Source organism: Molothrus ater, chromosome Z (assembly GCF_012460135.2).
Source record: "Molothrus ater isolate BHLD 08-10-18 breed brown headed cowbird chromosome Z, BPBGC_Mater_1.1, whole genome shotgun sequence".
Taxonomy (NCBI): domain Eukaryota; kingdom Metazoa; phylum Chordata; class Aves; order Passeriformes; family Icteridae; genus Molothrus; species Molothrus ater.
In genome coordinates this window covers 46,706,615-46,722,305 of record NC_050511.2, presented here as the reverse complement: position 1 = coordinate 46,722,305, position 15,691 = coordinate 46,706,615, and the positions used below count along the sequence as shown (strand labels likewise).

General features: G+C 43.8%; 3 protein-coding genes across 6 annotated transcripts in view; 2 read left to right on the top strand and 1 right to left on the bottom strand.

Annotated features, from left to right (window-relative positions):
• The window catches only part of BDP1 (B double prime 1, subunit of RNA polymerase III transcription initiation factor IIIB), a 52,857-nt gene extending 50,663 nt beyond the window's left edge, over window positions 1–2,194 (bottom strand). For both annotated transcript variants that reach the window (XM_036403118.2, XM_054517898.1), the window contains exon 1: window positions 1,994–2,194. In XM_036403118.2, coding sequence (XP_036259011.1) covers window positions 1,994–2,169 — 176 coding nt within the window. In that variant the 5' untranslated portion in view covers window positions 2,170–2,194. The remainder of the gene's footprint in view (window positions 1–1,993) is intronic.
• LOC118699710 (uncharacterized) lies at window positions 2,168–7,087 on the top strand. The gene is made up of 4 exons (XM_036403815.2): window positions 2,168–2,351; window positions 2,408–2,785; window positions 5,952–6,060; window positions 6,579–7,087. The coding sequence occupies exons 1-4, from the start codon at window positions 2,168–2,170 to the stop codon at window positions 6,649–6,651; spliced, it is 744 nt and encodes a 247-aa protein (XP_036259708.2). The 3' UTR covers window positions 6,652–7,087.
• Window positions 7,088–8,764: 1,677 nt separating this feature from the next.
• SMN1 (survival of motor neuron 1, telomeric) lies at window positions 8,765–14,142 on the top strand. Of its 3 annotated transcripts, XM_036403620.2 has the most exons (9): window positions 8,765–8,843; window positions 8,924–8,995; window positions 9,087–9,212; window positions 9,484–9,684; window positions 10,066–10,212; window positions 11,258–11,329; window positions 11,842–11,955; window positions 12,875–12,960; window positions 13,569–14,142. In XM_036403620.2, the coding sequence occupies exons 1-8, from the start codon at window positions 8,805–8,807 to the stop codon at window positions 12,929–12,931; spliced, it is 828 nt and encodes a 275-aa protein (XP_036259513.1). In that variant the 5' UTR covers window positions 8,765–8,804; the 3' UTR covers window positions 12,932–12,960; window positions 13,569–14,142. The 3 variants fall into 3 exon arrangements, with proteins under 3 accessions (XP_036259513.1, XP_036259514.1, XP_036259512.1); XM_036403621.2 differs by having other exon boundaries at window positions 9,484–9,657; window positions 12,875–14,142; XM_036403619.2 differs by having other exon boundaries at window positions 12,875–14,142.
• The last annotated feature ends 1,549 nt before the right edge of the window (window positions 14,143–15,691 follow it).

Sequence of the window (15,691 nt, the reverse complement as noted above, 5' to 3'; positions counted from 1 at the left end):
AAAAGTTTTCATGAACTGGCTTCCCCTAGTCAGCTAGGTGGGCTACCCTGTCAGAAGGCTATATGGCAAAGGCCTGTTTTTACGCCATGAGAACAGATCAGAGAGCTTTTCGAGTCACGCCAATATCTAGTTTTGAAACTTAGAATTATATTACACTGATGCACCTGTTAAATTACAAACACAAAAGTATTTTACAAATCTGCTGGAACAGCATCAGTAGCCTCTAAGTGAAAAATGGTAAAAATGTCTTCATTAAAAAAAAAATCAGATAGCAAAGGATACAGTAAGGTGATTGCTGTAACATAAAAATTACATCCTGAAGCACAATGAAAAACAAGTAAAGATGTAAGACACAAGTTGAATAAAAGGCAGTATGGGTTTCCTAAAGACATGCCACGCCAACTAGTCTGATACCTGAATTTCCAGCCACTGAAACAGAAGACACTAACATTGTTTCATCATGCTGTAATAAGGGGCAAGCTTCAACTAAAAGAATAAAGGTATTTATGAAAGATTCAAACCCAACTGTACAAAAGAAGTGTGAATGTTGTTCTGAAGAACAATTATCAGACTGAGGACATCCTGAAACAGTGATCTGTACTACCTTAGGTGAGGACAGAGTCAACTTCCTTCAAAGTAGCTCACAAGGTGCTGTTTCAGATTTGTGACACAAGAGCGCTGACAGCACACGCCTGTTTTCAGCTAATGCTGAGCAATGATTGTGCAGCACCAGGGTCATTTCTCACAGTGCACCGTGGCTGACCACTGGGGAACAGCAAGAAGCTGGGAGGGGACGCAGCCAGGACAGCTGATCTCAGAAGATGGAAGGGCTATCCCACAATATGTGGCATTGTGCTCCTCAATAAAAGCCAGGGGAAGAAGAAAGAAAGAACATTTGGAGTTATGGAGTTTGTCTTCCCAAGTACATGTTATGAGTGATTGATCCCTTCCTTCCTGGAGACAATAAAGCACCTGCAGGTAGTGCTGAATGAATCCCCAATTCTGCTTTGCTTATGTGCACAGGATCTATTGAACTGTCTTTATCTTGACACACCTTTTCTCACACTTCTGCCGTTTTGATTTTCTGCCCACCCCACAAGGCTGGGAGGGGCAGGGGTGTGGGGAAGCAAGCAATAAACTGGGTGGGGTTTAGCAACCAGCCAGGCTTAACCTACAACAGGGAGGTCCTCAGGGAGGGCCAGTCCTAAGGCCAACTTTACCATGTGCTTCCATCACAATAAAAAGCCCTTTAAGACCTTAAAAAATAGGCAATAAAGCCTGCAAAAAGGGAGAAAGTCCTCCCTTGCCAATGCATAAAGAAACGAACACAAAACAGCAAATGCTGTAGGAATGAATACAAAATGAAACTCATCTGGTTACAGAGCACAAAGCATTTTTGCTGCACACAGCAAACCAGAGCTTCTGGCTGCTGTGGAGTCAGAAATAATGAGTGTCAGACCACACTGGGCCCCTCCTTTGCAGTCTTCACTTACAGAATCACAGGAGCAATTGGGCTGGAAAACACCTCGAGATCGTTGAGTCCAACCTATGACCCAACACCACCTTGTCAGCCAGACCACAGCACTAAATACCATGTCCAATCTTTCCTTAACCACCTCCAAGGAAGTCACCACTCCACCACCTCCCTGGGCAGCCAATTGCAATGTTATTCCAGGACCTGCTGCACAACGGCAGTAAAGAAACGCGGGTTCATCTTAGGCTGCGAACACCCCCAAGTCCTTGTCTGACAACCCTGGACACTCAGTCACAGGGTACTGACCGCATGCGTCTTCCACGAGGTCTGCAGGACGAGCCAGCGCCCTTTCACAGCACTGACAACCAGACGGTGACGGGCCACGGCATCCAGCGCTACGCAGAGCCACCGCAACCTCCCGGGATCTGCCCCGCACACCCCCATCCCGCTCCCGGGGATCTGCGGCCCAGTGCCGCCGGCGGCCCGACCCAGTGCCAGGGGAAGCTTAGCAGGACTTACCTCTCTGCCCGCCGCGCGTCTGCCGATTCCACCGCGGTCCCTGCTCCATCCGTCGCCGGGGTGTCCGAACCTGGGGGTTCCGGTGGCTCCGGGTCCACCCCGCCAGTGCCGGTGGGGGCAGCCCTGCCCGGGGGCCGCACATTGGGTCGCACGGTGAGACGGGCCCGCCGGAACATGGCGGCGGCGGCGCCGGGAGAGGCGCGCGCCGGGCGCTCCCGGGACAGGCGCGAGCTCGGCGGCGTCAGCAGCGCGCGGCGGCGTGCGCCCGCTGATGCCGCGAGCCCGGCCGGCTCACGGCGTGCCGCCCCGGCGGCGCGCCCCGCGACGTCATCAGCATGCGCCGACCAGGAGAGGAGCGGCAGGAGGCGGAGCCTCTACGGAGCAACCAATAACGGCGCCGTGGCCGCCTGTAAGGCTCCGGCAGCTCCTCAGCCGGTTCAGCCAGCTCTCAGCAACTCTCCAAGCGCTCGCTTTGTCCCCGAGCCCAGGCTGCTACACCAAACCCTCACGCCCGAGCCCAGACGGACGCACGGCACCAACCTCGCAGGGCTCCCGCCCACGGGGCGGGAGGCAGCGGCACGCGTCCCGCTGATTGGGCCAAATCCGCGCGGCGCCGTGACGCCAGCGACCAGCGAAGTGTCATAAGGGGCAACGACGGAAGGCGGCGCCTCAGACGGTTTCGGCGGTGCTGGGGTGGTTCTGAGAGCGTGGTTGGTGGCTCTGGGTACGTGGTTAGCGGTAGCAGTGTGAGCCGTAGCGGTGCTGCGCGGCCTCATCGTCTCGCCATGACCCGTGAGTATCGGGGGCTGCTTGGGGCCTGTGGGGTAGTGAAGTGGGCGGTGGAACTTGGGCCGCTCTCCTGGTCGGTTCCAGGCATGGGCGCGACGCCGAGGGCAGTCCGGCTGGGAGTGATGCTTGGGCCGGGGTCTGGCAGTCGGCCGCTGTGTGAGGCCGCTGCCGCGTCGGACTCTTTGCAGACTTGGTGTCCCACCAGCGAAATCTCGCCTGTAGTGAGTGCGTGGGGAGGAGGCTTTTTCCCACGTTCTGCCGCCGTCCGAAGCTGGAGGCGAAAACATCCTCCTCCGCCTTCTGGCGTATCAGTAGTGCCGGGACCGGGGGGAGGAATTAAAGTGATGATGGGCTGAAACAACAGCCGCACTTCATTTCAGTCCCGGTTGCCGCCAAGACTGAAAGTAAAGGACTTTTATATCAGGGCTGAACATTGAATTTTGTACTGTTTAAGCTGAGGTTGTTGAGGCTGTTGTTGAAAAGGCAGGAGCGCTCTGTAAATCGTCACCGTGTTCAGTGCTGGCGAACAGCAGTGTTCGTACACCCGCTCTAAAATGGCGGAGAACTGTGAACCGGACCCAGGATGCTCTGGCTCCCGACTGCTGGGAGTGCTCCTGTGCCTTCCGCCTGCTATGTCTGGCAGTACAGAAACTCCTTGTGTTTCATTGAGCTCGTGCTTTCACATTCACTCGTAAAAACCCAGTTTTGAGGCTGTGCTTTCACATTCATCTGGAAAATACACAGTTATGAGAGCACACTGCTGCTGAAGTGCAGCTATAGACCTGGAACATAAAGTTTGTGCACAGGACATAATAAAGAAGCGCATTTAGGATTTTTGTTGGCATTTTTCTTCTCCTGGAGTTGAAAGAGCAAGGGCAGGTTGAAATGAGGTGTATGTCCTGCACAAGCAGGCCAGGATGGGGATGCTTGAGGAGGAATGTATAAAGGTGTATAAGCAGGAGGAGTGTACTGCTCTTTTTGTGGTAGTTCATGCTTGAATTTCAGGAAGGTGAATTGTCTTCTGTTGGAACAATTTCATGGAAGATTTAGGTTGATGTTATAGAATGTAGAAAACACCAGTGATTCCCTTGATGGTAGGGACACTTATTCAGCATCCCAGATGAAGTAATGGGACCAAATAGTCCATTGCAATGTTTATTTGGAAGCACAGATGGTAGAAGTAAGTTTTTCTTCAGAGAGTTGTTTGGTATTCTATGCTTTGTGTGCATTCTGTATTGCTCAGCTTTTCTATCTTCTCTGCTTTGCTGTGCCAGCTGCTTTTCAGTGATACAATTGAGTTCTGTTCCTAAATTTAAAACCTTACTGTGTCTCTGGAAAAACTGCTAAGCCTGTTCTTAGTGTCTGCTTGGAAAACAAGGAAGAACCGGAATTCAAGGGCGGAGAGTAACTGCTCATAAGGAAGTACGTGAGGTTTGGGGTGGAGGGTAATTCTGGCTTTAGCAGATCGTTTTTACTTCCTCTCTGTTTTCTTCATGATAAAAGAAGAGACTTCTGGTTTTTGGTGGGTTTTTTTGTTTTGTTTCGGTTTTTTTTTTAAGCACAGTAGAAGAGCTCTTTCATTGCTGCCCGGTCCTTCATATAACGTTCTGGCCTCCTGAGCACCAGAAAACCCAGGAACCATTTATGGCCTGGAATGTGTCATCTGCTCATGAGTCATCAAGTTCTAATCAACACTAGTACTGCCAGAGACAGCTGGTTTGCTTCAGTCTCTGAACAAACAGCTGCCCTTCTTCTAGATGGACTTTGGGGATAGGATGCTAGTGAGGATGATGAGTAGAGTTCTCTTAGCGTTTCCAAAAGGTAGCACCTATGTCCCGTCACAGACAAAAGTTATGTTCCAAGACAAGAGTGGTTCTTGGGAAGCAGCAGTCATACAGGGCTCTTTTCACTTGAGTTTCTGGCATCTCTTACCAGGCAGTCCATTGGCTGTTGTGAAGAATGCACAAACCCCTGCTTCTGCAGGGTTGATCTTGTCTACTTGTTGACATGGCAGGTACCTTTGTCTGCTCAGAAATGGTGTGGGCACAAAGTGGTGGATCATACCAGCAGGTTGTTGTTTAAAAGTGACCTAGTCCTAAGATGCTTTTGTAGACCAGAAATTACAGGCACCTCAAGATTGAGATATCTGGCTTTAAGACTGAAAGATGGCATAGACAGTCTTAATAATGTAGAGAGACTGAAAAGAGAGACAACAGAAATAAGGGAGAGATGGAATTGTTGTTTTTGAGTATAAAAGATCGTATTAGTTCAACAGAACAAATGATTATGCATAGCATATCTGTCAGTCCAAAAGAAGTAGAGCAAGAAGTACCAAGCCAGTGTGAACTAGGTCTGGCAGGTTGGAGCAAAATAGAACTAAGGAAGAGAATACTGAGGAGAGATTGCCAGCTAATGCAGAAGATCTTTCAGTCTTTGGCCATTGCCTGGAAGACCCTGAGTATTTAGATAGATACTTTTGATGTTGTGCCCTCAGGAACTTTGTGTGATCAAAGAGATTGCATTCCTATCTTGTTGGTAGTCGTGGGGAAAGCTGTCTTTTCCCTGAAGTGTCCTCTCTACTGATAGTGATGTGGGTTTGTGTCTTTTTATACATATAGAAGTAATGTTACTCTTCTCACTTATGTTGGAAGTAATGCCACCCAGTTGCTAAGGCCCAGGCTTACATTCTGCGCTTTATTTCAAATTTAAAAAACCTCTTGAGGTCATCTCTTGAATAGTATTTGAGTGCACTCAATTTCAGTGCTGTTATTTCAGTCTAAAATTCATTTGTAAGCTATATTGAATGCTGGAATGTGTTAGAGAGTGGATGACTTGTCTTTGGATGAGTTACTGACATGATTTTGCCCGGCCTATTGGTGTGATGGTTTTCCTTCAGCCTTTTGTGGCAAACTACATTTTGTTTCTGTAAGGAATATTAGAATTTGGGTAATCTCTTGAACATGACATATAGAATTGAAAAAGTAACAACTATGAGCCTTTAATTTCTCCTGTTGTACATTGAGAGAGGATGCTGAGATAGCAGGTATGACCATACCAGCTCTATGCATTGTGCCAAACTGTACTGCCTTTATAACAGACTTTTACACAGGTACACTGTGTGGGAAAAAAACAAGTGGTAGTACTTGTTTAACTGCTTATTATCTTGCAGGCGGGAACCAGCGTGAACTTGCTCGCCAAAAGAACCTGAAGAAAACTCAGGAGATCCACAAAGGCAAAAGGAAAGAAGATAGCTTGTCTGCTTCTCAGAGGAAACAGAGGTAAGATCTAGTAAAGTTGAGTAAATGTTTAGGCTGAAAAAGGAGAGGGAGATGGGTCAGAAAGAATCCAGTGTCTTAGCTAACATAGCATTTAAATACTGTGTTTTATTCATTGGCTAATCACTTGCCAGAGCATAATTTGATGATTAAATTTTGCTGTCTCTGCTGTTAAAAAGATGTATTTTTATTATGTCCTGTAATGCTTTTTAATTTTTTTGACCAGATTTTTGCCTACTGCAAACAGGAAAAGATTGTGTAATGCTTTCTTTAAGATGTTTGATCCATTTTGTCTTTTACTTCTAAAACCAAAAGAATTATATGAGGTCTACTAATCAAGTGAACTGTCTGCCTCATGGAGTAACGCATGCACTGAAAAAAACGGGGTAATAAAACACTCTGCTTGTGGCTTACTGAGAAATTATTTTTTCCTTTTTCAGGTGGGAGTTACTAAAGCGAGAGAACTCTACTTAGAAAAATTGTGAGCCAGTATCTGATATCCAGCTATTTTTTCTTCACAGGGACTCTGAAATTATGCAGCAAAAGCAAAAAGCAGCTAATGAAAGGAAGTCTCTGCAGGCAGGAGCAAAATGAGCTGCTGCTATGGAGAATATAGAGTGCACCGATGAAGCAGAAGGACCTAGAAGATCATTCATAAAAGTGTCCAGCCATTAAATGATTAAACATTTATTGTGCAGAGTTGTTAAACTATCATTAGTTAGAGTATTTTCTGGTTACTATAGGCCTAGTTGTCTATAGTGCTCTTTCAAAACTTACTACACTCTTCTGCATGTCTATGAATAAAAGTACTAAGCAATGGCTTTATTCTAGCTTTTGCTGCACTTGTTAGTTTTACTTAATGGTTCCAGTAACAGAATTTCTGAATCTACAGTTAGACCAGATTTGGTTGCCTGAATTCTTGAAAGTACAGCTACGTTCAGAAGGGAACATACTTGTAAAATGTGCTTAACCTTGCAGAGGTCTGAACTGTAAATCTCAAAATATTTTTACAATAAAATGTTGCATGAAATACTGTCTAATCTGAAATGGTTATGCTTCATAATCAGTTGATTTCCAAGAAGTTACCAAGAACATATGGAATGGATAATCTCGTAGAGAAATGCAGTATAAGAACGTAAGTGTAATATAAAGTATAAGTAAAGTTTATAAGAAATGCATACTATAAGCACCGTTACATGTAGTTTAAATCTGCCCTATAGGAAAAATGCCTCTTGACTCGCAGACTTTGTTGTTGTACTAAAGTGACTCAATCGAGTCCTGATACTAACTTAAATAAGCTACAGGCTTGATGTTAATGAGTTCCAATAGAAGCAGATCTTGAAATTGTCACACCACTAAAATGATTTGAAATTACTGCTTCAACCTGCGTCAGTTCTGTAAGTTAGTGTGGAAAAATTCAGCCCTTGCTTCAAAGGGATGCTTGAGTATATTGTTTACTGACCAGGGGAAAACTGTTGGGGAAAATTCCCTGGCAACTCTGGAGCCACTCTGGCAGTCAGTCACATTCACACCACCTGAGCTGGGGGAATAAAGCCCCTTCCCAGCTACACCCCTCACTCACATTAAGCCCAGGATTCCTTATCAGCACAACCCCATGTTTCCTGTAGCAGTCTCAGACATCCTGATGTTCAATATAATTTAATATTGATGCAATGACTAACAAAGTCACAGCTCCACCTGATGCCTCTGGGAAAGGCCCTAAACAAAGGAACCTCTGGGCTTTTATACCGTCCCAGTCTAGGTCTGGGTGTGGCTCCTGCTGTGTCTCAGTTCCCCGGCTGGTGCCACAAGTCCCCGTGCCTTTTGTCGTGCAGTGGGCTGGGCTCTAGCCTTGCTCTCACCACCTGCCTGCACTAAATGTTCTTCAGCAACTGATCCAGTCTCCAGAGAAAGATTTTGAAGCCTCTGCTTTTTAAACTGTATTCCATCTAAGTGCATTTATTCATTGGTAACAGGCCCCTGGCACAGCTTGAGGAGAGCTGGAAGGAAGATGTAGCTGGTGCTGGCAATGTAACACCTGCAGTAGTTGAGAAATTAAGCAAATTCACAGAATTGTTAGGGGTGGAAGCAACCTGTGGAGATCATCCAGTCCAAGCCCCCTCCCAAGGCAGGGTCAGCTGGAGCACATGCCACAGGAATGTGCCCGGGTGAGGTTTGAATTTCTCCAGAGAGGGAGACTCCATGACTTTCTGGGCAGCCTGTTCCCGTGCTCCGCCACCCTCAATGTAAAGAAATTCTGTCTATTGAGGTGGAACTTGTTGTATTTCAGTTTATGGCCTTAACTGCTTGTCCTGTCGCTGAGCACCACCGGAAAGAATCTGGCACCATCCTCTGGGCACCTGCCTTCGAGATATTTGTGTGTCTTGATGAGATCCTCTCTGTCTTCTCTGGACTGAACGGGCTCGACTCTTGCAGTCTCTGACCATAAGAGAGATGCTCCAGACCCCAAATCATCTTTGTGACCCCTTGCTGGACCCTTTTCCGTAGCTCCTTGTCTTTCCTGTACTGAAGAGCCCAGCACTGAGCGCTGCACCAAGTCGTTGGCTCGCTCCCGGCTCCCGCTGTGCAGCTCGCCGGGACGGGTTTCCCGGCAGAGCAGGCTGAGGGAAGCACGCGGAGGGCGGGGGATCCCGCCGGATCCCGGCGGGCCCCGGGCTCGGCCGCGCCCCTTCCGGCGGCGGGGCGGGCAGGGCGCTCGGCGCGTGCGCGGCGGCGGGCGCGCGGCCATGGCGGACGCGGTGCTTTTCCGGCGCGGCACCGGGCAGGTGGGAGCGGCGGGGCGGGCCGGGAGCGGGGCCGGGAGTGGGGCCTTGCCCTGGCGCTAAACCGTGTGTGGCCTCCCCAGAGCGACGACTCGGACATCTGGGACGACACGGCCCTCATCAAGGCGTACGACAAGGCGGTGGCCTCCTTCAAGGTAAGGGATCGGCGTGGCCGGGTCTGGATGCTGGGGCTGAGGCCGCTGGATTGATTGGCATTTATTGGTTTTCTCTTTTCTCTTCCTTAAGAATGCCTTAAAAAATGGGGAGTGCTCGGAGCCTTCAGACAAGCAGGAGCAGCGCATGGTGATAAAGAGAAAAAACCATAAAAAGAACAGAAATAGGAACAAGAGCAATACAGCGCCTTTGAAACAGGTTGTCTCATTTGTAAATGCCAGTGGTGCTTGTGCTGTATGTTGTACTTCCGTACGCAGAAGTGGCTGCTTCATCACCTTGAGAGTAACATTTTGGGATAGTGGTGTGGGGTGATGACGTTATAAACTTTAGGTTACATAGAGGAATTTCAGTAAATGCAAAGGAGACACTGTAGGTGGGATCCATCCCTCTGGACAGAAAGTAGCATAGGAAAAGTTACGTTCTGCCCAGCCATGTAGGTATTTACATGCTTCTCTTGCTTCTTTTGCAGTGGAAAGTTGGTGACAGCTGCAGTGCTGTTTGGTCCGAGGATGGCAATTTGTATCTAGCAACTATTGCCTCCATCAACCAGAAGAGAGGCACATGTGTTGTCACTTACACAGGATATGGAAATCAGGAGGAGCAGAACTTGTCTGATTTGCTTCCTCCAACCAGCGATGAAACAGTAAATGGGATGGGGCATTCTGGGGAGGTGAGGGACTTTTTAATTCTTCTATAAGGAGTTGGGAAGGGGGAGAATCAACTTCTTTTAATATATCTGGTGGTGCTGCTGGTGTTCAGAGTGAGAAGTGATGCACAGTTCTGTTGTAAACAGACACAACGTGATGGAGGGAATGAAAGCATCCCTTTACTTCTTAAACTCCTCATGGAAGAAAGGGAGTGGACAACAAGAAATTCACCAGTTAAAGACAACATAGCTAAAATGATGAGCAGATAAAGTTATTCCTGTGTAGGACTGGGAGGGCTGGAGAGAGGGAGGGATGTGAATGAGACTTTCCAAGCTTTTTTGCACTAAAATTGCTTTTGTAAACTCCTGTTTAGTGCATGTCATAAGAATGTCTTTGTCTTCTAGAATGAAAATGAGACTCCATATTCAACAGATGAAAGTGAAAAATCTTCCCAGTCACCTCGAAACAAAAGCAACTGCAGAAAAGCAAGATTGTCCCCTCAGAACTTGAGATTTCCCACACCACCACCACCAGCCCCAGGCCTAGGAAGGGTAAGCTCAACCTTAATTGAAATAATTTATGTACCATTGCTTAGTGTGGTATTACTGTGAATCCTGAGACAATATGATATTTATCATTGTCTAGAATTCAACTAGCAGCGTTTTGAGAATGGATGTACAGATATGCATGTCAGTATCTCTTGGTCTGCCATTTTGTAACTATCTCGTCACAATATAGTCCTTCTGCAGTGCTGCTGTGACAAGAACCTTCTGGTCCTTAGCTAACATTTGCTTTCTAAATGCCTTTTAACATAGAAGAGGGATGTTGTTCCCTGGATTCTGGTGGTGTGATTCATGACAGATGTTTTAAGATTTTGCATTTTCTAGCCAATTGGTATGCTTCACTTCACAGGACATTTAAGGCATTAAATGTGATGCCCAAATGTCACAGAGCCTTTCAGCTGTAGCTGCTGTCTTGAATTAGGAGTGATGGGATATTGATATACCCCTCAGTTTTCCTATTGTGTATGAGTCTAAATAATAGTGCAGTTGTTTTCTGAAACACAGCATTATGTTTTCTACATGTTACTGTTTGTGCAAGATTTTTTATAAGGTTCTATTTTATCTTTTTTATGCTGTGTCAGTAGATTTGTATCTAGATCTTTATTTAAGGACATTCACTAGCACAATGGAATTTAGTCAATTTTTGCCCCCTCTGCACAGGAGCAGAGAAATTATCTGTTTTCCTGTGTGAATATTTGATCTGTTTCTTCCTGTTGAGAGTGTGACCATTGACCTCCACTTAGGAAAGCCCTTTGAAAATACTTTTAAAAACGCTTCTAAACAGAGCCCTGCTTCAGCCGTGTTTACCTCAGTGACATGAGTAATCTTAAGTTGCACTTCTCAAGTTATGGAATGTGCCTCAGAAATAGCTACTTTCACTATTATATATATGTCTGTATTTTCATTAAATTGCTGCGATGTATTATCTGTTCAAGGTACGTGAGTTGTTTCACATAATTCTCTTAAGTAAAATGCTAATACCCCAAATTCCCTTTTAATTTATACTTTTTCACTTTTTTTTTTTACCATGTAGTCTGGATCAAAATTCAAGGCACCGCCATCATTTTTATCTTGCTGGCCCCCACCCTTCCCACCAGGACCACCAGTAAGTGACAGAAGGATGGGGAAGATGAGCATTGGTGATCTCAGGTTTTCTTACTGAATGTGCTCACTGCCTTTGGTTTTAGAACATATTTGTTCTGTTTGCTTGTATTTTTCATATATCTGTTAATACATTTTGTTCCAAATATTATGATAATCTAACATAGGAGGTGTGATTTGCACTCATTTCTGTGACAGTGAAGCTGTTGGTCAGAATACCAAGGGGTAAATTATTTGAAGAAACTACACTTTAAGTTAACAGCATTTCACTGAAGAAGATAGTATTTTCCCCTAGTAACACTTTTTGTTTACAGTACTCCTGTGGAGCTAAAGGAGCCTTGTTTTTCCTGGGCTTTGGAAATTACATGTGTTCAGGAAACATAATCTCTGACTCTTATTCATATTGAGGATATGTTCCTATTTTTCAGTTTTATGTTTTAATCTTACAGAATTAGGTGCTCTCTAATCTGGGAAACACCATATTGAAACACAGACATTTCCTTTGTGATTCCTTAGTTGATTCCTCCTCCTCCACCACCCATGAGGCCAGACTCTGCTGAGGACGACGAAGCATTGGGGAGCATGTTGATAGCCTGGTACATGAGTGGTTACCACACTGGATATTACCTGGTATGTGCTGCTGTGGATTGAAGTGTCTTGGTAATTTTGCACTGCTATTGGTGCTTCTGTTTGCAGCAAGAAGCCATACAGGGAGGGCTGCTTTTTAGGTCTCTTATTCTGATTTGCAGTTGCTACATTTAAGGGTGTTTTGTACTGTGTAAGTACCGAGTTGAGTAGAATTCATGTGAGCCAGCATATATATATATATATATATATATATATATATATATATATATATATATATGTATGTATCTATATACATTTGTTGATATTTTAGTACTTTGTTTGACTGGAGGAGTCCTGTCAGGTACTTTTATAGCCACTGTTTTACAGCCATTCTAAAAAAAACAATTCTGTCTTTGTAGACAGATGGAGTAAATACGATTATTTTTCAGTAGTCTTCTATGTATTTTCTTTCAGTATGAGTGGTAGTATCACACTTACTCTCAGATTTGTCACTTTTGCAGAGATTGTTCATCAGTAATTGTTTCATGCCATTGTGAAGGTCCAGCAGAAACTGTCAACATAGTTGTGAAAATCTGTGACTTGTATTTTTGATTCATATTTTCATCTGTGCATTTATGAAGAAAGAAAACTATGTGATTAACTACTATTTGTACTGAGGAAGTTGAAAAAGGAAGATTTTGTGCTTCAGATTACATATAACCGTGGATTGCTTTAATTTACTTTCAGATGAACAAGTATATGTTTGAAATTATTTTGTATAGCCTCTGATTGTAAAGAGAACATGTAGTTGGGCTTTCAAAACTGTTTCTAAACTGCCCATTTTGATTTCCAAAGAAAGTTTAAAACTGTTTGTGATTTGTTGAGGACTGAAAAAGATTGTCCAGAAATGTTTTTGTTCTGCAACTAAAACTTTTATTTGCATGTTGGCCAAACCAAGATTTTACTAAATTGTATCCTATAGGGTTTAAAACAAAGCCGAATGGAAGCAGCACTGGAGAGACAAACACATACAAAGTAACCACATACCCACCGTTGTTCTGAAGGATTGTAAGTATTGCAGCTTTGTGGTAAATGAAGATACAGTCAAGTTTTGAACTCCCTTCAGAAACCTCTTGGCTTTGAGACTTCCATCCATTCTTACGGCTCTCTGAAAAGACTACTTCTGCCAGTAGTAATCCCTTCTTTGCAGCTGTGGAATTGTATTTTTGTAGCTAGAATGAAGGAAAGTATTCATTGCTCTGATAAGAGTTTTAACTACAGCATCACGATTAACAGTGCAGCTTATTTGAATTATTAATGGTTCATAGTGGGCTGTTCTTGGAACAAAAGGTTGTAAGTGAAATGCAGTTTTTCATCTGTGTTTCCTTACACAGATGGGAAGGTTGTAGCTAAACTTTGTTTTCAGGACAAATTCAGTTTGGTAATGTTGAGCAGTTCTGTTCTCAGTACTTCAGAACCTATGCTTTTATTTTAAATGCTTTGTCCAGAATTCTCCAGTGTATTGTTCACTTCCTTATAAAAAAAAAGTATATTCTCCTGGGGAATTGCTTTCTGATTTTCTCTGACAACATGTAATTCCTGTGTAATTTAGTAGTTTTTATGTGTGTTTAAAACAACAAAGCTCTTTTATACTAATTTTTGCTTCTTTTTTAAAGCCAGGTACAAATCTTTTCCACTGAGAGGTGTGTATTACTTATGCATTGGTGGTTGATGGTGAAGAACTGAATTTTATCAAGACAATTAGTCATAATATTTTCATAACACTGAGCTGTCCCTGTTAACAAATAAATAACTTCAGACTAGTAATTGAATGTGCATTGAAATGAGCTCTTTCTTAAAGACCTCTAGTCAAATGTATTTCACAGTACTGTAGCAGCAAAATACTTTTTACTTTCCTGAGGCAATTTCAAGTCTTCTTACTATATGATAGATTTAACTCTTTTCAGCCCATGTGATAGATTTCATATATCTCTCAACATGTTTTGCATTCCTCAGACTTTCTGTCAGAATGGCAGCACCAGAACAATTCATTATGGAATCCTCTTAGGAGAGAACTATGGCAGCAATGTGTGTTAGAATGGCCACTGGTGGCACTGGCATGGAAAACAATGTACTGTCATAGTAGGAGGGACATCTTACAGGTCTGATTAGAATCATGAAATATGACAGCTTTTTTCAGGAAGGCTATTGTCTTGTTTCAAATGTGTGAATAAAGTTCTACTTCTTAAACTTTGAGTTTAGGGATATATTTTGTTTTGGGGTGTTTTTTGTTTTGAGCTTCCATAGGCATCTCTTGGTGGGATGAATGGCTGAAAGCCTTGATGTGTTGCCTTTTTCTGAGTACCATTACTGAAAGCAAAATAGGGAAAGCCTGTGGAGAGGTAAGTATGGACATAGGTTTCAGCCCTTACAAGGTGGGGCTGAATTTTACTCTCCTCTACTCCTAGTAGAGGCTATAGCAACAAAATCAGGCAGTAATTTAGTTCATGCCAGTGGTTTGCTTTTCAGTGAAATACAGCTGTGAACTTTACTGCATTCACTTCATTTTCCTACTGTGGTCTTTCCATAATGTGTCAAAAATACAGTTTTCCCACAAGTAATTGAGCAAAAAGAGACTTACTCATATTTTACCTAAGCTACTTTGAAAGCTTTTTTTTTTTTTAATTGTCTAGGTGATGTAAATTAAGACTGATTGCAGTGAGGCAAAGGTTCTAAATAATCTTTTCAGATTGCTGAAGAGGCAGAACTGCCCTCTGCTTCAATCAGTTGTCTTGGTGTCTGGCATTGTTAGAAAACGTGGCCTTAATCAGTTTTTAAAATCTAGCATACATCAATTTTACTGCAGTTCTGACTTCAGTAAAGGGGCTTATGTTTTAAACAAATTATTCATGTAACTGATTTAACTGCAAGCAAAACAATGGATAGAATATTAACAAAAGTGTGTACAAGAAAGAGGCAAATGGTTCACACATGAGGGCTCACCACAATGAGAACTCCCAACAACAGCTGGCCACTCCCACAATATGTGGAGATAACCTGCAAAGGCTCCTTCTCCCATCCCCATCGAAGATGTGAGGTGGTATAGAATAATCTGGGACTCCTAGTCATGTCCTCTCCTGGCTGATGGAAAAATTAACCCTATCCTGGCTGGAACCAGGACAATGCTTATTTGCAATGAAGATGTATAGTTTACACAAGAAGACACGGAAAAAAAAACCCAAACCCTAAAACTCTTGAAACTTTTCTAGGCTTGGTTAAGAATTGGTTAAAAATTGGTTAAAGGGGCAAAATCCATTGCCAAGGTAATTTTAAACTCCTACACTACGGATCCTTCATCACGATGCTAGACATTTTAAGGGCCTATATATCAAGGAGCCAACCCACCATTGCTATTGTCACAGGACCAGACAATCAAGGAACAGCGATGAAAAGCCACCAATACTGCTGCTCTGTCTGTGCTCCGATGTGTGATCATGTGGGTAATGGCCACTACTTTTAAAGCAGATGCATTACAAAGTATTCTAAAGAAATTTCTGTAACATAGTGATTTGCTAACAGCTTTCCAAGCTTCTGGAAACCTCCATAGTTTGCTACTTTCATTGCAAAATCAAACAAGCATTAATAAGGATTTAAAGATGTTCTAAAGCTATATGAAACATGAACAAATAAACAGTGAAGCTGAGATATGATGCATTAAAAATAAATTCCTTGCTGCTAGATTGAAAAAAATAGTACAGCTTTGAACTCTGCATTGTGATACTGAGCATTGTGATACTTA